The sequence below is a fragment of the Triturus cristatus genome, chromosome 4_1 (genome assembly GCF_964204655.1).
Source record: "Triturus cristatus chromosome 4_1, aTriCri1.1, whole genome shotgun sequence".
Classification (NCBI taxonomy): Eukaryota; Metazoa; Chordata; class Amphibia; order Caudata; family Salamandridae; genus Triturus; species Triturus cristatus.
This window is the reverse complement of record NC_140585.1, coordinates 675,989,755-676,011,796: the sequence shown is the minus strand read 5'-3', so window position 1 is coordinate 676,011,796 and position 22,042 is coordinate 675,989,755. Positions and strand designations below refer to the sequence as shown.

General features: G+C 43.9%; 1 protein-coding gene across 2 annotated transcripts in view; it reads left to right on the top strand.

Annotated features, from left to right (window-relative positions):
• Window positions 1-22,042, top strand: part of CFTR (CF transmembrane conductance regulator) — an 880,902-nt gene that overhangs the window by 716,561 nt on the left and 142,299 nt on the right. For both annotated transcript variants that reach the window (XM_085653127.1, XM_085653128.1), the window contains 3 exons: window positions 8,540-8,619; window positions 13,960-14,110; window positions 21,706-21,933. In XM_085653127.1, the coding sequence (XP_085509253.1) occupies window positions 8,540-8,619; window positions 13,960-14,110; window positions 21,706-21,933 (459 nt within the window). The remainder of the gene's footprint in view (window positions 1-8,539; window positions 8,620-13,959; window positions 14,111-21,705; window positions 21,934-22,042) is intronic.

Below are 22,042 nucleotides of genomic sequence, written 5' to 3'. Positions count from 1 at the left end.
GCGCCAATGAGGGCTGTCTCGGTGCTGTGGTTACGTCTGAATCCGGATTGGGACGGGTCCAGGATGTTGTTGTCTTCGAGGTGGGGGGTCAGTTGAATGTTGATGACTTTCTCGATGACCTTTGCCGGGAACGGGAGCAGGGAGATGGGTCGGAAGTTCTTGAGGTCCGTGGGGTCCGCCTTGGGTTTTTTGAGGAGGGCGTTGATTTCAGCGTGCTTCCAGCTTTCCGGAAATGTCGCTTTTTCAAAGGAGATGTTGATGACCTTCCGTAGTTGGGGTGCGATGGTCGCGTCTGCTTTGTTGAATACGTGGTGTGGGCATGGGTCTGACGGAGATCCTAGGTGGATGGAGTTCATGATCTTGCGTGTCTCGTCGTTGTTGGTGTTGGCCCAGGAGGTCAGCCGGTTGGCGCTGTTGGTGATCGCGGGGCGGGAGGAGTCGTGCATCGTTGGTGCGGTCGTGGAGTTGAAGCTGTCGTGGATGTCAGCGATCTTGCTGTGGAAGATGACCAGTGAGTCGCACAGTTCTTGTGAGGGCGGGATGTCGTTGGCGCTGGCGTCGGGATTGGAGAGTTCTTTCACGATGCGGAAGAGCTCTTTGCTGTCGTGTGCGTTGTTATCCAGGCGGACTTTGAAGGAGGATCTCTTGGCAAGTCTGATGAGGTGGTGATGTCTGCGGGTGGCGTCCTTGTGGGCTGCGTGGTTTTCTGGCGTTTGTTTGTGGAGCCATTTCTTCTCCAGCTTACCGCAGGCGTGTTTGGAGGTCAGGAGCTCGTCGGTGTACCAGGTGGCTCTCCTGCTGGCGTGGCTGTTGGATGGTCTCTTGAGTGGGGCGAGGGTGTTGGTGCAGTCGTCGATCCACTGTCTGAGGTTGCGGGCTGCGGCGTCGGGGGTTGATAGGTGGGTTCTGGGCGAGGGTGGTGGTCAGTTGGTCTTCGGTTACTTTGTTCCAGCAGCGGTGCGTCAGCTGTTGGGTGCGATGGTGCGTGGTTGGTTTTTTGAAGGTGAAGTGGATGCAGCGGTGGTCGGTCGGGTGGGGTTCGGAGGTGTGGTCGAAGGCAACGTGGGTGCTTTTGGAGAAGACGGCGTCCAGCGTGTGGCCTGCGGCGTGGGTGGGTGCGGTGACGAGTTGTGTGAGGCCGAGGTTGGCGAGGTTTTCGTTCAGAGTGGCGGTGTTGGCGGCGTTGTTGTTCTCGAGGTGGAAATTCAGGTCCCCGAGGAGGATGTAGTCTGTGGAGGCGAGTGCGTGGGTGCTGGCGAGGTCGGCGATGGAGTCACTGAACTGTGCTCGTGGTCCGGGGGGTCTGTAGATGAGGGTTCCTCTGAGGGTGGTGTTGGGGTCAGTGTGGATCCGGAAGTGCAGGTGTTCGGCGGTGTTGAGGGTGTCATCTGCGTGGGTGGTGACCTTGAGGGTGGACTTGTAGACGATGGCTATTCCTCCTCTGATTCCATTGGCGCGGTCCCTGCGGGTGATCTTGTAGCCGTCCGGGATGGCTATGGCGATGTCGGGTGCCGAGGAGTCGTTCTAACAGGTCTCGGTGAGGAAGGCCACGTCTGGGGTGAAGGTGTCGAGCAGGTCCCAGAGCTCGACAGCGTGTTTGTGTGCGGAGCGGGTGTTGAGTAGAATGCAGCGGAGGTGGTTGGGTCCAGTTCTTGTAGGTTTGGTGGGTCTGTCGCAGGTGAAGCTGCAGGTGCGGCAGGAGAAGGGTCCATGGGTCCGTTTCGGGGCGGCCTGGAAGCAGGGGTTGTGTTGGCCGGTGTTGAGTGCGTGGAGGGAGTCGGCGTCGTATCTGAGTCTGGTGTCGTGGCGAGCGTGGGGTCCACGGGTTCTGGCGCTGGGCATGGTCCAGGCGCGGACGGGTGCAGACGGGCTTGCCTTTGGCGCGCCGGCGGCGCACCCGCTGCGCGCGTCCGCTGCGTGAACGCTGCGCAGCCTCCATAAGAGGGGCTGAGGGAGGGGGAGCAGCTGGGAGGCGGGAGCAGGGTGGCGAATGGAATGCTCGGGAGGCGGGCCGCAGGGGAGCAGCGGTGGGAACCAGGCAGCGTGGGGAGGGGGACGGGGGGGAAAAAAACGGCGGGAATCGGCGATCTGGCAAGCAGGGAGTGGGAGTCAGGATCAGGTAGCGGGCGAACCAGAGCGGCACTCAGGGGGGCAGCGCAGTGGCTGGGGAGCGACCTATACAGGTGCGATGTGTGGAAATCCAGATGTGGTGAAGATCGAACCATCGATGGCAAACAGGCGCTGCAAGCACACACAAGCCCTTGGAGAAACTTCACAAGGTGGATACAAAGAGAAGTCCAGTCATTTTTCTCTCCAAAGCAGACACCGCAACTGCTGGTCAACCCAGCAAAGCAACACACAGCAAAGGGGCAGTACCCCTCCTTACAGCTCTTCAGCTCTTCTCCTTGTCAGAGGTTCCTCTTGATCCAGAAGTGTTCTAAATGTCTGGGGTTTCAGGTCCCATACATCTACCCCTTTCGGCTTTTGATGTAGGCATTCTTTAAAGGATTGTCTTTGTAATGCACACGCTCTTGTCCTGCCTTGGCTCCAGACACACTCCAGGGGGTGAGGACAGCATTGTGAGAGGCCAGGCACTGCCATGTTCATGTGCAGAGGGCTGCTCCTCCCACCACTCTAGCTCAGGAATGCCCATTAGCCCAAACATGCACAAGCATATCCTAGATAGTGACAGACCTACTAGGAAATTGATTACAATAGCCTGCAATCTTTATTTGAGCACATTTCCCTCATCTGGCATGATATTTAGAAATTAAGAGATAAGCCTTGTTCAAATAAGTATGGAATATAAGCAGGATAAAATATAGCTGGTTCAGCAATGTATCCTCTTCATATTTGTGCTACTTGTTGTTGAGCACATGCAAGTTTAGGCAGAGCAAGAGAAACAATTACTATATGTGGTATTTACCCCTGGTACAAAAGGACCTTTTTGGTTGGCACATGCTGTAGGCAGTCAGGTATATCTAATGTTTTTACTGTTGTGGCCTTTCATGCTGTAGATGTGAAGCTTTTTATGTGATTGAGGCAGGTGATTCATGCTATGGATGTTTTCTAATTGGCCATCCTATTGCTAGAATTTACAGGGGGATTTATTGATCATGGAAGACTACAGAATTCTGCTAGTATTCACTTGAGGTTAGTCACTCCATAGGGGTTTTGGAATTGCTGCAGTTGATGGGCGGGGTGATATTGGGTTTGCATTGATCCACTATTTATGTTTTATTGCTGTTATTTTTCTACTTTTATATTGTTTGAGATATTATTGGTCTTTTTGCTGTTCAGGATTTTAGAGTTTACATTTTTATTGTTCAACAGCTTCAACGTTGTCTTGTAATCTGATGTCTTCATTGTTGCATTTTGATATCTTTAATTATTATTTTCAAGTGTTTCTATCGGTATTTGTTCTTTAATATTGGCTTTTAATATTTAGAGTCTTGCAAATAGTTTTTATTCCTGTATATTTCAGATGTTAAATATGCTTTATATGTTTAAATAATTTAGGAACTTTGTTTTAGCTCTCTAATTCTGGATGTTTTCAGGTTGTTGACAGGGTGTTCCATGATGGTGATTGGTTATTATGTGATGTTGGTTAGCTGATTGAACATGATGGTGTCATGGCATATTGTACGAATTTCCTCACTCTTCAAGTTGTTAGGTATCCTTTTTGTTTTTCTGATGCCCACTCTAAACATGAATTGAGACAATCTTACTCTTCTAGCCCAAATTCACTGTCCTCACAATTACCCACAAGTTTCTGTTTCATGGTTGTATTACATTGTTACCTGTGCCGGTAGAATTTGTGGGTGGGTCTGGATGCAGTGGTCTTCTGTTGCTGAAAAGTTTGTCCAGGCCATCACCCCAAACAACAGATGTTTTCACTGCACTCAATCTGATGTATCTAATGATATATCTCAATTAAAAATATGATACGGAAGTCGAACTAGCCAGTGAAGTTTATTTTTATAAGTATGTTTAGATGCCATTGAATTAACGCCATTCCTCCAGACCATCATTTTTGAGCCAATTATTTTAACTAGTCCTTAAAGTAATGGGTATTTAGGACATAAGATTCTTAGACCATCCGAAATATGGGATTGAATATCATTTAATAAAAATATTATATAACATTTGTGAATTTATAGTTGTTTTCTGATTCCGATACACCTGGTCTTCCTGCCTTTAATTTGGTGTTCCTTTTAATGCTAATGGCTAGGACCTGATTTTCATTTCCTTAGAAATTTTCCATTGACTTGTATGAATTGTATATTATTTGGGTCTTATAAGATGCACAAAAAGAAGCAATCAAGGTGTAAGAGCAAAGACGGAAATTAAAACTGCATAGGCTGCAATATTACTAGGAAACGTGCAAACAACGTGGGACTGGTGGTCTTTATCTATAGTCTATATGTTATTCTGCGCCATGTTCATCAGTTTACACAGAATTCCTAAACCAAACGATAATATTAATATAGTCTAGAAGCTATCATTTAAAAAAAAAAACTGTGTTCAATGAGGCAAGCAATTTAATTTATGTCATTAAATGATTAATCCTGCAAGCTGATTCACTTTATCAACTACCAGCCAGGTCCAGGCATTTGCAGGAACACAAGAGTGGGATAGGGCAATGGATCTGTGACTAGCCACAACAATTGGAAGATAATGTGAGACAAATACAAATGTTTATCACATACCTCCAATCTGCTGCATCGAATAATCATTAGCAAAGCCTCTACTAATATGGGCCTGCATGTTTGTGTTTTTTGTTATGCTATCACGTACAAAAATACAAAGTAACAACATTTTAATTTGAAATTCGTCTTTTGAAGTGTACATTTCTCAGAAATGTTGTCTACATTCAATGAACTTTTGAGAAAACCAGATGTGAAATAAAACTAAAACATGACATCATAAATCGTTTATTTCGAAGTAAACACGAATTATCACACACATATCAATGCAATACAGAAATATACACTGAAGACACTAAAAACGAGAACAGTTTAAAATATTAGTTTTGCTATGTACTTCATGAAATCCTTGCTCACATCATTGACTAAATTCTCCTCTCACTGCACACATACCAATGTTATCAGAAACAAAAAAGCAATATTTGATTGCAGTCATTGAGTTAAATTTAACTGCTATCCAGCTAATATCATAGCTCTAGTATAATTAAACAGTGGCGTCACTAGGGGGTGCGGGGGGTGCGGACCGCACCGGGTGACACCATCACATGGGGTGACACCGCCATGACTGCATTGGTTCCAGTCTCGCGCGGCTATTTGGTTAAGTTATTCAACCCCATTAGTAATAATAAATCCTGTTTCAGTTACAGGCTTCCTTCTTAGACCCGCACTGTCACGTTGTTCCATCTGACTATGATAAAATAGGAAGTTGTAAGTAGCTAATTCTTTTTTTTTCTCTACAAAGAACACTCGGTCCGTAAAAGAAATCGAATACAAGTGCTGGATAAGTATTGTAAAAAATAATAATACCCGGGAAAGATGTGGGAGCGCGCTATTCAAAGAGCAAAATCCATCTCGGGAGAGCTGCTAAAATGGCGCATTTCAGCTAAAAACGTTTTAATCAGCTAACCTATGTTGGATTAAAGAGAATGTATTCTGCAGCAGACGGCAAAATGGAAATCAGAAATAAACTCTCGCTTACAGTGAATCGGTTATCATTGGCGACGTGTCCGCTTCTCGTGGAAGGTGGGAATTGCTGCCGTGTGAGATAGCGCCTGGGCTGCACGGTGTGGCCTCTCTAGGGGTGGGGGGGCTCTTGTAATGGGATAATGGATTGATTTGTATAATTAGATGCCCGTCTATGTTACAATTATCCTTTATTAAATTGAACAGCCATGTTTACGTTTGTAAGGTCGACCCCTATCGGTTATGCTGCGTCAGTCGCGCCACTAGGGGGGTGACACCATAAGTTAACGCACTGGGTGACACCAACCATAGTGACGCCGCTGCGAATAACTGAAAGCATGCCTTCTTTTTGGCATGTTTTTAACAGGGAGATAACAATATAGGGCCGGATTCCGATGCGGGCAGGAAGGGCTCCGACCATCGTTCGGAGCCTCCTGCCCATGTCCGAATGTGACTGAGCCATTCTGATGGGCTCGTCGGAAAGGAATCTGACTCGATTTTCAGTATGGCTTATGACGGGCTCAGAGAGCCTGTCCGCCATCCGGAAACCCTTCAGTACTCCCCCGGCCAACTCTTTCCGACCCAGGGAGTACGATTGCACCCACTTCCTTTTTGTGCCGGTCTTTCTGGCACAAAAAGGCAGTGGGAAACTGTCATTGGGGGCCCCTGTAGGGTCCCCCATGGGTGTAAGGCCGCCGAATGGTGCCCTAGGGGGCACCTATGGTGCACCCCTTTTGATCCCTGCACCCTGTAGCAGGCACCTCGAGGTGCCATCCACAGGGTGCATGGATGAGCTGCACCTCTGCAGTTAACAAGGCGCGCATGCATTACGTTAGGAATGCATACTCCCATTGTTAAATATAGGATTGCAACCCAACAGTGTTCGGTCGCATCCTACTTGCAGGTCTGTAACCGACAACAGGAGGTCAGTCGTTTACAGTTCCTGACCAATGTCGGAAGGACTCCGGTCCGTCCGACATCGGAATCGGGCCCATAGTATTATACCTTCACAATTTCAGTTTTATTTACAAATGTTAACGCTATTCATCGATATTATCACCATACTTCATTAGCAATGGTTTTATCTCTCTCCTTTATAATTTTACATAAAAGGACAAAGGAGTCTGAACCTCATACAAATCCCCAACTATTGTCCTTGCTCTACATCGTTCTTGTAAATGCACAGAAGGGCTACCATCTTTTTATTTTGACACAAGGAGAACCATTTCTAGTAGAAAGGGATGCCTAAGTAGGCACCTCATCTACCACTCTAATTTTCCATTATTGATACGAATTCATGTATTTGGTTAGTTTACACATCCCGTGTTCATAACTAAATCATGCAAGTGTGCATATGGACATCATTTAGGGGTTGCCAGAGATCGCACCTGCAACCCCTGGTTTGTCCTTTGCTACCCCTAGACTACCTTTGTGGCTCTTATCATCACAGATGCCAAATTCAGAGCCAGGAAAACAGGGGCAGCTGTGTCTCCATTCTCTTTATTTTCTGTCAATTTTTTATTACGCTAATAATGAATAAATAAAATATATTATTGGCTAATAGTGTTATAAAAATGGAGTGCAATAATCTGAAATATACCCTTCCATGGCAGCTGAGGTAAGTAAAAAATGCTTTTAAATGCATGTTGTGTGCGTCCTTGCAGCTGATAGTGCGTTTATGCATGAGAGAGTGTATGTGTGAATTTGTGCGTTTGTGTAAGTATGTGTGTGTGAGTGAAAGTGGAGGTCAAAGGGGCATGTGATGTCACTTCCGCTTCCCCTAGCATTTCAGTGATTGACCCCCATGAGTGTGCATGGGAATGGCACAATATTACCTTTTGTAAATGACCAGATAACATCTGAAAGATATAGGGCAACATTAAACAGACTATGCATTTAATGATGGTATCACAAGACAATAATCACAATCTTTTAACACTGTGACCATGACAATCTAATGCCAGCTTCATCATTTATTTAACTACTTATTGTTTTTTTTAATAGTATTTATAAAGCGTACAATCATGCCCTAAGGGATATCCAGTCGCAAGACCTCATATTTGCCAAACTGCATCCGTCACAGAAGCCTTTAGAGCTTCACGACATGTGAAGGTTACTCTTAGTATATTTGTAAGAGTGCATTCATTTCCAAGCAATGGCTGGAGTATACATAGTAAGCAGTTTCATGCTTGCACAGTTGAACTACAGAAGCTGGTGTATACTACCAATTACACGAAAGTCACATCCCTTCTCCACGTATGGCTTTTGAATGGAGATGAAAATCTCAAAACACTCATTTTTCAGTATTGGATTTGTCCTATTGGATTAATATCAAGCTCAGGCCGTTATGCATGTTTTTGACAATTGGCGATTTCATGATTCACTATTTTGGCATTTCAAAATGTTATTATTGTTCATAATTTCATATTTTTGCCTGTCCAATGTGTTTCTTTTTTATTTGGGGTGAGTGAAGTACTACTGCATTGTAAATGTATTATATTGTCGTAAGCAGTGCTGAACCGCATCATGTTGAACTATTATTAATGCTAAATTGGTACCTCCTTGTTCTGCTTTACTGTAAAAAAATATTGTTTACCTTTACACAGGTCACATAGTTATATCACTATTTGCATGCACAAGGAATAGAAATAAGAAAAAAAGATGTTGACACTGTGCTTCTAGGAGTATATGCTGTATATAGTCTGCCACTACTGTGATTAGAAAATCAAAGCTTCCACATTTGAACCTATAGAAGAAAATGTGTGAAAACGATATGATTTTCTTGATGAACAGAGCTCTTTATATTTTTCTGAACTGTAAATGTATTTTCTTGATAAAAATTCTAATGTTATTTTCCATTCAACTTGCAGGTCGGATTCTTAACCGATTCTCTAAAGATACAGCCATCATGGATGACCTACTACCGCTTACTATATTTGACTTCATTCAGGTGTGTGCACACATAGTTCCTTGATGGGTTGCCACCCAGTGATGGATGTTTCTGAATATAAATGGAAGCGGTGAACATGATTTAGGCAAGTTTAGGGAACAGGAAAATCAATGATTACTTAAAAATGTGAAGGAAAGGTGAAGTTGTGGCTTTATTTAAACCGAACCCGGGAGACCTAAGGGTTTGTTCCATTCAAGTCATCAGGTAAAGTCAAGATAAAGACAATATTTGAGCTTTAGCTAGTAGAATTAATCAAATTTGTCAAAACATCCTATTTTCCTTGCTTGGATTGGGGCGAGTTAAGGCTTCTCTGTGAAAGAGTGAATAATTTGCAATGAAGCAGTATGAATATATCTATATATATCTACAACTAACATATTAATAATACTCTCAAGGGCCAATGAAAATAGGTGGAAATCAGTTCCCGAAACATTTCCAAAATTGGATCACTCTCTCAAAGAATAATTTGCTGTAAAACTGCCAAAGTATGTTTACATAAAACATGATAAAACGCCTGGGAAGTGAACTTCACTCTTCGCGGAGTTTACAAAGTTATCTGCACTCCGCGGAGCTCACGGAGTGTAGAAAACTCCACTTCGCGATGGGCAGCAGAGTTTTTTCACCGCTTGCAATCGCAAACTGTAAGTTCGCAATCGCAAACGGTAAGTTAGCGAGCGCGACCTGCCACTCGGGTCGAATTTCTTCCCGAGCAGCAGGAATACCAGCACAAACTGCAGTTCGCACTGCACTCCGCCACTCGTGGAACTTCGCGGAGTTCCGCATAGCAATACACCGTGAACTACGCCCAGCCCTAGATAAAACCATGAAGCAAAGCAGTTTTAAGTCTAGTATGCCGGTCGTTGCTTTGCTACTACCGCCTCTGAAGTCTAACAGTGAATATCCAGTACAGAGGTGTTCCTGCTCCTGCTGTGCTGGTGCTGATGTGGGTGACACAGATATTTCTTCGTCCCATTGTTGATTACTTGCTTTCCAAAACCTAAAACCAAGGATCTCACGATAATTTCATCAACCCATTAAAACAACTATATGTTATAGGTGCTTCTGAGATGAAAATAGATTTTCAATCTAAGTGAGAGAAGATATTAAGGGAAAAACAATGATCGCTGCCATTATACTATGAGCGAAAACATAGGACTGGTGCCAGGTCCTTCTTTCATTTAAGCAGTCGCCAGTGGCTTTTTAAAGACTCATGGTTTGTTCCATTGCTATACATAACTGACTGCCTGCGATGAATGTAGGGACACATATCCTCCAGAAGGAGGCGCTCCTCCCCACCCTCTCTCTTTGCTACCACTTTTAAACCAGCCAAGTTGGTACTGAGAGGAGATTCTATAGAGCACTAGATGCTTCAGTTGCTAACATTTTAAGCAGTGTCCTTTAGGAGGAAGTTGGATGTCTCACTGGAGCTTATTATCTGAACAATATTTGCATCAGTCTTCCTTCATTCTGCTCTTCGAGAGCTGTATTTTATTACTTAATCTCTACAGAACAGGAGAATGCGGGTTTATGTAGGAGTGGTCCTTCCGAAACATAGAGCAGTTCTGCACAGGCCAGATGGTCATAGTGGTCAGTACTAAGAGATGCAGATAAAATATTAAAAGGAAAAACAGTGCCTGGTAGTGAGTAAAATTGGATCAAAATGTCTATTTGTGTGATATAAACAACTTTCTTTCCTGTCGCTACCTTTGAAAACACCGCTGAAATGCGGCTCCAGCTGGCACGACAGGCTGCAAATGTAAATTACTCACCTTAAAGTGTAAGAAATGTAAAGCTGTTCCTGCAATGACGCAACATAGCACAATACATGAATCAGGTGTTACTGTTTGATGACTCTTTTCTAACTACACATTTTAGGATGTTAAGAGCGTGGCGCCAGCATCTTTCTAAACTTCTAGGTATTGAATCTAGCATTTGAATACAGTTGTGTTTGGAGCCTGATTTCAAATACATTTAATTGATTTGCTCAGCTTGTTTGCTTTTGAGTCACATCAATATACTTTGGCTCCCCTAGTGCTGAATGGAAGGGAACCGAGAATATCAACTGGTTAATCAATAAATAGCTGAATTTAGAAAAGTGTTTCAGACTCGATATTCCTCCCAATGACTTCTTAAACAGTGAACAAAATAATTGGGCTTTTGTGACAGGTTTTAAAGCATTCACTGGCAATCAGAAGAAGCTTGTAGAAAGAATCAGCTTGGATTAATCAAGGCACAATGGTTCCTGTGGAAACACACACGAATGACCAAAACCGAGGAAATTATAAAGAGGTCTAGGATACACCTACCTGGAATATTGTGGGTAAATTGGAGCCTATGAAGCATGACTTCAGGCAATCCAGGATCAATGGATGTGCCTTAGTCCAGTCGGAAGGAAGATACAGCCGCATATACATACCCATTCTCTAACACTCAAGTTGGAGAGTAGGATGAATCTTCTAGAAAGGAGATTCCATAAAGGGTTGGCTCTCAACACTGGCAACTTCCCTATGGTTAAACTACTTGGTGTTTTGAGAAAATATCAACTCACCAGAAATAAATGATAAGATCTTGTATCTTAAGAAGTTTAAATTGAGAGCTCTTAAAAATGCAACTATATTCATGGTTTCGTTGCAAGCTTGTGGTGCTGGTATTTGCTGAGGGAATGACATCCGCTAGAGACAAGAAACTAGATAAATTAAATACATTTTATTTAACTATAATGATGTGAATGTTTATAATACAGTGCAGGAGTAGACTGTTCAATAATTGTTTCTTATGATATAAAAAATCAAAATGATCCAAATATCAAACAAGAAACAGAAGAAAATACAGCGTCTTAATACTGCCATCCTACATATCAATGTTAACTGTGCTAAGTAATCCAGTAATGCATTTAGTTACAAACATTAGTTACATTTGAAAAACAGAAAAGGTTTGAACCTATTTTTAAATGAAAATATACTGAAGTCAACTACTGCTACATGAATCTTGTCAATGCTCGCATTAACCAAAAATATAAATTCAGGAAACTAAGCTGCCTAAAAACGCAATTTTTGGAAATATATAAGATTCACCATACTAGACTAGACCACAGTCACAGTTTGAGCAGATATGTGTGTGGTGGTGGCTTCATCAGATGAAGACCGCGTGGCTTTCGAAAAGGGCTTAAACAAATTGAGTAAATCACAAAGAACAATATTGAAGTAAAGTAAAAAGTGTTGAACCAATTAATAATTCCGCTTCCTTTTCTGGATGAAATTTAACAAAATAGATAAAGTAAGATCACATAAAAAAGTGAATACACGCAACTTAGATGACAAAATAGGCTTTTATGCACACAAATGTAGGTCTGGGAGGGCCAAACATATGTCCGATTTTCGGGTTATCCACATAAGATAAATTTACATTCAATAAATGTAAATAGCAATCAGTTACTTAGAGAGTGGTTATTCTGATCTAGCGCTGATTATATTGATGAATTCTTTATGTCTCCTTTTCTAATGCTGCTGAGCACAGTGTGTTGCATGGATGCTGTTATTTATCACTCCATTCCAAAATGTGCAGACATATACAAATATACACTTCATCTCGTCTGCTTTGTGTGGCTTTACATTCAAGCAGTCATAACACAAATATACCATTTGTTTGCCATGAACTGATATGTAGATTGAATAGCACGATTACATATATTGCTTCTAATGATTAATATACACCCATCACTTGGCCAGGATAATCGGAGAACAGACTAGTAGACAACTATCTGGATCCATAACCTATTGTGGTTCAGTAGAACAACTTGTTAATTTACTTGCAGAATGACTGATGTATGCCTGAAGTAAATTTGGCCTTCTTCTGCATGTCTTGTGAAATGCAGCCTGAGGCCACATATGCTTGTGTAGTTAGGCCACCAACTACCCTTGCCTGACATTTGGCCAATCACATTCCCCTTGCAATACTCAATTTGCATTTATTGCCAATGCTACAATGTAAGAGTGGCATTCATTTGAATGTTGGGCACTCAATTGAAAACAAAGAAGCATGGCTGGTATAGAACTTCTACGGTAACGTTTCAATGCTTGTGTTTCTGTTTCTCCTTGTTTATTTCAGAATGTTCTACTCTCAGTGCGTGGAACATTCTATAAGGGATTAAGTACCCCCTTCCGTACATTATAAGGATATTGCATGTCACCGAGGAGTTCCAAAGCCATATGGAGAAACAAGGCTGAAGGCTGAGTTAGTTTATGAGTTATGGAACTCTGAGGTGACTTACAATATCCTTATCATGTATGTTCGGAGGTATTTTTTGACATAAAATTCATGGTCACACATAACCTGTCCCACAAACCACTTAAAACCTTAGTGCATAGCTCTTTCATTTGAAAATGCGAGCATGTATGCAACTATGAAGAATAACAATAAAACCTCTAGTGCAAAATTAAACACAGCAAAAACCTGTTAGATATTTGTTGCAAATAGATATTAGAAACAGTTCAACATAAGTCAATTCTAAAAAAATAGAAAGCTGCAGTAACTCGGAACATGTAGAAGCATGGAGAAAGATTCTGTTTTTTTCTATGTAAGGAGCACAGAAAATAAACAGATTCTCTCATTGTAAGCTTATAAAGTAGAGAAGAAGAAAAAAAAGCAATATTCTGTTTTTGTTACCTTAAGCAGCTGCTACAATTATGCTCCGTGACCTGCCTTTCACCCCTGGTGCTGGCTCTTGCAGCAGGCATTGTGACATCAGAACTCGGCTGTGATAACTTATAATACTCTAGTTCTGATGTTTGATGACTACTGTCTATACAGGGATTGCAGAATCCCATGTATTATAATACTATTAATACCCTTCTGCCTCTTGCTATTACCACTGCTAAAGGCACTGTCCCCCCACCTGTGGCTCTGGCCAATAACTCAGCTCAGGGCATTTAATAACCTTCATAACCCTCTGCAGCAGGCTACAATGCTACATTATTAGCAGGACTTCAGATAAGAAGGCAGCAATGGTCTACCTGAGTTACATGCAGCAGAAAGCACTATGAACTCTATATCTATCAGGCATTTATATTGCGTACTGTGATAATAAAACGTATATATATAGTTACACAGTAAGTTGTAACTTACACTGCATACATGAGGTATTATACACATCTCTTGATTCATTAATTGAGTCCTTTTGTAAAGGCTCGCTTCCTTCACACAGAACTAATGCAATCTAATATAAATTGAATGGTCAACCTCTAATTTTTTCTTAATGCTATCTATTTACAATTTCATCAAATATATTGCTAAATTAAAGTATACACTGGCCATGTAAATGTATTTTTTATGTTCCCACAGCTGGTACTAATTGTGATAGGAGCTATTACTGTAGTTTCACTTTTGGAGCCCTATATTCTCCTGGCGACAATACCTGTGATCATAGCCTTCATTTTACTGAGAGCCTACTTTCTCCACACATCCCAGCAACTGAAACAACTGGAATCTGAAGGTATGAACATTCATCATTTATACCTAAAGCAATCTGTAAGTGTTGATATGTGACAAAGATAAATGCCATCTGTTGGCCTTAACGTTAGTGGTAATCACTGCTGGTCAATGATATAGATTTAAAATACTGTGATGAACAGGAAACATGCTTAATATCAGAATAAATATTGTACAATCCTTCAAAAAGCTGCAACAACAGAAAATAACTAGTGATAATCCATGTATTCTGCCTATACCACTGAAGCCTCTATAATATATGTTTCAGTGGCAGAATAACGAACCATAAATATTGTGATACCAAAATGTCATGTAAAACATTTCTATACATATAATGGTAAGTACAAAAATATTGAAAAAAGGGGTTTATTTCATGTCTGGCGGTCCAGAGATCGCGAGAGTCGTGGGGCTTAGTGGTGGCGGTGTTGCGACCACCCCATTATGACCAGGGTAGTTGGGTTGCCCTGAGACCACCGCAAGGGATCAGAGATCTCTGGCTGTTTTGCGGCGGTATTGTGGCCGCAATATGCTTGGCAGGGCCGCTGCGGCCACATCAAGCATTTTACAAGATTCCTCACCGCCACACTTTTCATGGCGGTGCCAATGCCATGAAAAGTGTGGCAGTGAAGAAAGAAAGGGGGCCCTACAGGGCCCCCTCGTGCCTCACGCCATGTGGATGCACACAGGGGTGCACAACATGTGCCCCCTGTGTGCATGCACACCAGTACCTGCATGGCTGGACTGCAACAGTCCATGCCATGCAGATACTGCCTTTCACGTTCCCATTGGGGTGCCTATTTGATAGGCACTGCATATTTCATAGGCACTGCCCTGGAAACGCCAAAGAACAGCCCACTATAAGGAGAAAAGTCCTAATTTGGCAGGTGGCTTCTATATTGGTTTGGCTGTTTGGACGCAGGGTGGTCCTGCTCCACCAAACTCAATGAAGCCCGAGTCTTTATTGATTGTCTCTTGATGTTCTTTCCACAGAAACTGTGCTTACAAAATATTGATTTCTAAATGCATGATAGGGAGAGTCATAGATTATTTTCAGAACATCAGGTTCTTTTGCTCTTGTTCTGCATAGCCACAGTAGAGCTTCTGGTTTGTATAGTTCTTGTTAGATTGAACTTCCTTAGAAGGTTGAGTACTCCAATTTCAATACGCTATTCCTATAGCATGGTTCTGAGAGTAGTGTATTGAATCTGATTTCAAATCTGTGAGTTGGCTGCCAATTATTGGTCCTCACTGGGTGGCCAACAGTTCAACACCCTGTTTCTCACCCTGCACTGTGACAAAGAAAGGTCTATTGGAGGACCAATGCCCCCGTGGGTGAAGTAAAGAATCTGGTTAAAGTGACTAAGTTGTAAAGTCATTGTTGGGCCCAGAACCAAGAAAAAGCTTCTGCTGCAACAGGTTTTTTTTATTTTAATTTTTTAAAGTTTTTTATTGAACTTTATACAAATTACAATAAAAGCATTCAATTGGTACATTCGAGCACAGGAGAGCTGGCAGTATACATTTATTACATCAATATAGAATGGGTACATAGTGACAGTTAGTACAGTAGGCTATGTGGGTATGTTTGAGGCAGTCTGGAATATATGGTATATGACATCACAGGGAAGAGACTTATGGATGTTCTTCCATTGTGACTGTGCAGAGTGCCTCAAGGTAGTATGCATCGGGAGTTCCCCTCTGGGGAGCTTGGACGTTCGTCAGTGTCATCTAGTCGGTGGAGATATGTTACCAGAGGGGCCCAAATATCGTGTGGCCGGCTCGCAAGGGGCATGAGGTTCCAGTACTGTCAGGTGTGTCTGGCGGTATGCTGCATCGGCAAGCCATGTCTTAGTCAATGGTGCTGGTCTCCGACCCCAATGGATTGCCACCCTGCGCCTGGCCAGCAGTAGCAGAATCACCACTAATAGGCTGCTAGCATCGGGGATCTCTTTAAATAGCCGAGTAGGCATGTGAGCGGGTCTGGTATAATGTGATCAGATGTGATAGCGCTAATGATCACGCATACTGCTCGCCAGAAGTTGGCCAATCTTGAGCATGTCCAAGCCAGGTGTGTGAATGTGGCGTTCAGTACAAAGCACCCTGCGCATCTCGCATCTACATTAAAGCCCATTTTGTGAAGGGCCATTGGGGTGCGATATAGTCTGTGCAAGAATTTGAGGTGTATCAGTCTCAGCCTGTAGTTAGGGGAGAGTCTTTCAGTCTGATTACAGCAGTATTGCCACTATTCTATTGGTGGCCTGGTGGTCAGGTCTGCCACCCAGGTGCAGCGCGCACGCTCAGTGTCAACTGGGGAGGCTGCTAGAGTTAGCAAGTAGAACCTGGTAAAAAGTTTACGTGGTGATGTAGCTGTGTGAATGTATTCAAGTGCCGCATTTACCCATGGAGAGTTCGAGACAGCACTGTTTGTAGTTCTGCAGGTTGCCCAAATTTGATAGTACAGCAGGGTGTATGTTGTGGCTGCTGTATGCCTGGGGAAAGGAATTGTCCATCTGGGTAAAGGTATGCATTGATGCGTATGCCCAGGGACTTGGCACAGCACACCATCCCTTTGTTGTGTAGTGGAGGGAAGGAGGGATTCTCTGCTAGCTTCATTGATGGTGCATATAAGTGGCCAGTACCTGTCTGTGTTCAATGCCCTCCCATGCCCAGCGCACGCACTCCACTGTGTTGATTTCTTCTCTATGGCAGGAATATTGCCGTCTGAAGTGGCCAGGGGAGTCCAGATTCATTTCAGCTGCCAAATGTGGCTGACAGGGTGTAGCCAAAAGTGTAAGAAGCTGGCTTGAGCACAAAATGTGTACAGTTTAAGGTTTCATAGGCAATACGCGGCTGTCGACCTGCTCATGTTAGCGTGATAATGTCTGAACGCAGTCTCTTAAAAAACTGCATTGTGAGGGGAAGTGGAATATTTAGGAAAAGATATAAAAATGTTGGCAAGATCACCGTTTTGGCTATCGCAATGCAGCCTACCAGGGAGAGTGGGAGCTTATTCCATACCAGGATTTTAGTTTCTAGTCATTCCACCGCCCTGCCATAGTTTGCTTTCCAGAGTTCATCCGGGTCTCTGCTCAGCCATATACCTAGGTACTTGGTTGGTTCAGTGGACCGTTTTAGTTGGTACTCTGTAGGATAAGGAAGTGTAGCATCAGTGAGGGGGAATAAAAAGGATTTGATCCAATTGATCTGCCAAATCGGATTACTTTCCTCATCATGGGTGCTAGGTTTTTGCACTGTTCTCAGATATATAGAGTGACATCATCCGCATACATGGAAGTCACTAGGCTGCGGGCCGTGAATCCGATGCCTCCCTTTGTATGTTGTTGACGTAGCCGAGCTGCCAGCGGCTCCATCGCAATTCCGAACAGCATTGGTGAGAGCAGACATTCCTGTTGTGTGCCCCTGGAGATCACTATGGGGTTGGTTATCTGCCCGTTGATTTAAATGCATGCCTAGGGTAAGGTGTATAGTAGCCTGATCTTGTGGATAAAGTTCGAGCGTAAGCCTAGCCGGCCAAGAAGCGAGTAGAGGAACGGCCATTCTAGTGAGTCAAATGCCTTGGTGGCATCCAGAAGAGCTGCCACTGCAGGGAGGGAGGGATTGATTTGGTGCATTACTGAGAATATTGTACGTAGATTGTGTGATGTGGCGTGCCCTGGTATAAAACCAGACTGATCAGGGTGTATTATTAGGGGCATCAGCGGGAGAAGCCAATTCCCCAATAGGTTCGCATATATTTTATTGTCAGTGTTATTTAATGAGAGGGGGCGGTACGAGTCGCAGCACTTGGGTGCCTTGTCTGGCTTTAGTATAAGTGTGATTAGTGCCTCGCAAAGAGAAGGGGGAAATGGACCTTGGTGACTGATTCGCTGTACATTTCAATGAGATAGGGATCAGAATTGAAGCATATTCTTTATAGAATGTGGGAGTGAGTCCATCCATCCCCGGCGCTTTATCACCAGGGAGTCCGGCGATAACGTTGTGAATGGGTATCCAGGTAATCTCTGTGCCCACGGTCAAGCCATAGGAGCTCAATTGAATCAAAATATTGTTGTATGGTATCTGGGGTACATTCTGCCTTGGCCGTATATATAACTGGGAGTAGAAGGAGGCGATTGCTGCTACTATCTCAACAGGGGACGTGATCCTGCCACCAGTGCCTTTTAGCAGATCCGTCACATAAGAGGATGCGTGGGGCTTCCTCAACAAGTTTGCCAGCGTTTTGCCAGGGCGATCCCCTCTCCATATTGGCGAGCTCGTGATGCCTGGCCAAGATAGCTCACCTCTCATTCGGCTTCAGTTTGGTATTCGGATAGCTTTGCCCTAATGTCTGCTAGTGTGGCAGGGGCAGGGTTGGTGTTGTACATCTTGTCAAATGTTTTAATATCCGCTTCTAATCTCTCCAGGGTGCCACGAACGGCCCAAAGCACCCCGGATTGTTTGGCAATGCATACGCCCTGAATAACTACCTTAAAAGTTTCCCACAGAGTTGAGGAAGATTCCACAGAACCAGTATTTCATTAAAAAAAATTTGATTATGGCACTTCGTAGGTCTTCTTTGAATGCTGCGTCTCACAATGCAATGAGAACTTTTGTTGCAAAGTTTGTGGGATCTGTAGGGTCAGACGTATGGGGGAGTGATCAGACAGAGTGGGTGCCATGTGCTCAACAGAGGAGGTCCAGCCATCTACATCACGGGTTGCTAGCCATAAGTCTAGGTATGCGCATGTATTACGCCAGCAAAGGTATTTTTTTGCAAGATGGTGACGCCTCTCACGTAGTTGGAGTATACCGAAGAGTAGGAGTCGCCCCACCAGTGAGTGCACAGTCTGGCAGTGTTAGTGTGGAGAGGTGCCTCTCTTGTAGGAAGCAGACATCGACTTTGTGCCTAGCAAAGTAGGTATGTATGAGCCGGGATTGGGGGGAGCTCTCTGATGGCCATGTTTTGTGGATTTATCAGCAGATATGCTATTGTTGAAGCTGTTGGTGGGAGAGGCCGCTCATAAGCAAGGCCACAGCAAGAATCACCTCTTGTTTGAAATCCCAGTGCGGCCGAGAAGTTGTGCGGGCCTTTGCCTCAATCCCTAGCAGGTCCGTAATAGAACAGCGCACTGGCTATATGCAGACTGTGGCTGCGGGGCACCTAGCAGGGTGTCGATGGCTGCTATGCAGGCAGCTAGTGACTTGAGTAGCACTTGGGGCAGTAGGCTGTCCTCTCAGGTGGGCTCCGCTCCTAAGGGCACAGGCTTTTGCGAGGATTGGTAGACTCAGTAAATGGTTGAGGCCTGGTTAGGCCCGACCTGACCGCCTGTGCCTGCTAGGGCCGCATTTGGTGGCTGCAGGGGCATTTAGGATGGGGTGGGCCAAGATGATCTCAGCTCGACCGTGTACTACTGGTAGATGCTGCTGTAATGTGCCAATATGCCTGTATCATTTTCATTGCAGTTCAAGTTTCTAGTTCTGTTAGCCTAATGCAGGTCCTCACTGGGGGTATAGGCCTGCCCGGCCTCAACAGCCTGTTCACGGGGAGCGCAGGGCCCAGCAGTTGCAAAGTGAAGTGGACAGCCCGTCATTGTGCGGCGATCCGCAACCCCTATTCTCGCCTCCTAACTTATAGTGATGTCTGGAGGACTCGTCAGCAAGCGCCGTGTCTGGCGCCGTTGTCAAGGCTCCCAGTGGTCGGTCACAGGCAGCCCTGGCGAGCGCTCCAGAGAGCTGAAGCACCCTGGAACAGCCACAGGTGGACACACCATTGCGTGTCAGCTAGTGTTTTCTCAGGGGTGCAGGTCTGTTGTGTGGTAGCAGCACCAATATAGGCGTCACAGACGGGCCTTGGTTGTTCGCAAATCACATCCCCTGCAGGCTACAGCTATCCACACGGCCTCGATGCGTCCCAGGTCCAGCCGTAGAGTTATGGCGTTCTCGCTTTCTTTGGCATGCTGGTCTCGTCGGGCAGGCTGTGCCGCTGCCAGGAAGCGGTAGCAGGGCAGGTCCGCTGATTGTGTGTCTGTATGGGCACAATACTTCTCGGATTTTGGCAGATTATTCGCTCGGCTGGCAGAGGTCACTCAAGGTGCAGCCATCTTGCCGCTGGTGAGACCACGCCCCGCTACAACAGGTTATTTAAAGTTATTTGCACCTGTGCCGAATGATCACATTTCTCTGGGGACAGTATCCATTAGAAATCACATAGCGCAGAAGTAAGCACTAGAAGGATGGTGCGGATCCTCACTGAAGATTGTGACTTGGATTACAATTTGTAATTGCAATTCCTAATTAACTGTGTAGTACGTCATATTGCTATGAGATCGAAGTACTTTCTGTTAACTAAAAGATAATCACCGGAGTAGACAATATGTTATTGTGTCTCATGTTTGACTGTTGAATTCTGAGCTCTTCTCCCCCATAATATCTCCCCCATAATACCTCTATAGATAGTCTTAGACTGCTCACTCTCGCTGCTCTGAAAGTGAGGTGTAGAAAGGGGTGTACTTGGGCCAGTTTGCTGAGCCATTGTAGAATGTCCCATTGGACAGCAGTAGCAAGCAACCTCAGACATCACTGTAGGGGCCAAGTAGTTCCTGTCTTCCTTGTGGATCCCTGGACAGGGTTTGACAGAAGGCACTAAGAGGTAAATAAAATAAAAATGAGTCACTAATGACATTTTTAATTACGCCAGCAAAGATCACAAAATTCTCACATTTCGAATTATAAGAAACTAATAACATTTCTTGAAATTAGGCATTGATGTTCCACATTAAGCAAATTTGTGTTTTCTTTTCACCCAAGCCTTCATTTCACATTATAAAGTCTTGCAAGATACTAGCTCTCTGGTCTGCATGGGAACTGTCTCTCCAAGAGAAATTTTCTACCAGTGTTTCACAAGTAATTTTTACACTAAGGTCAAATTCGGGTAAGAAAAAGTGACATGAGATTCAGACGGCGCTACAGAAGTGTAAATTTGTGAAATTTTCATGGACTATACGTGATGTGGGATGTGTGCCTCAGTGATATAAGCTCACAGAAATTGACTGCTGCCCTTTCTATAGTTATTAGTGTCTTCATTTAGGAGATGATTATTAAAGGTTGGGGTAAAAAGTTGTAATCTCTCCACAAAACTGTGATGATGTCACCATGTCACTGTTGCTATCATATCCCTGTGAGGATGGCATAAATTAGATAATGATATGACGGGAAATCTTTTTTGCTCCCTCTTCTTGTTCTCAGGTTCTCTAATACATTGAAGGGAAGGGAGTAGGGATCTCTTTACCTCATACCTATTGCCCAGCCAGACCTCTGCCATAAAGATGTAGAGGCCAACAACGTTTAGCCTCTGTTTTGAGTTGAGGAGTCATAACGTCCGTAGTGAATTGCAGGGAGCAGGTGGATCATGATAGCCTGCATTAATCTGCTTTGACCATTAAGAGCAGTAGCTAAAATTTGCGTGAATGATCAAGTCCTTTATAAGACTTTCTTGGCTTTGTAGCCAACTTTTAATGCTTTTTCTCAGTTAAATGAAATACAGTGGTATCTTGAGCATCAAGTGACATTGTTTTTTCTTAAATCCAACTTTCTCTACAGCTCGAAGCCCAATTTTTACACACCTCATCACAACGTTGAAAGGGTTGTGGACTCTGAGAGCTTTTGGGAGGCAGCCTTATTTTGAAACCCTCTTTCACAAAGCCCTGAATTTACACACGGCAAACTGGTTTCTGTACCTGTCAACACTACGCTGGTTCCAGATGAGGATAGAAATGATCTTTGTTATCTTCTTTAGTGCTGTGACCTTCATATCCATTGCAACTACAGGTAATTCACTTATGAATCCTAAAGTTTCACAAGCTGTAGATTGGGAAACATTTCTTGTCAATGCTGTTAATCAGAATAACTAATTGTTGGTCATGAAAAAGATGCCATC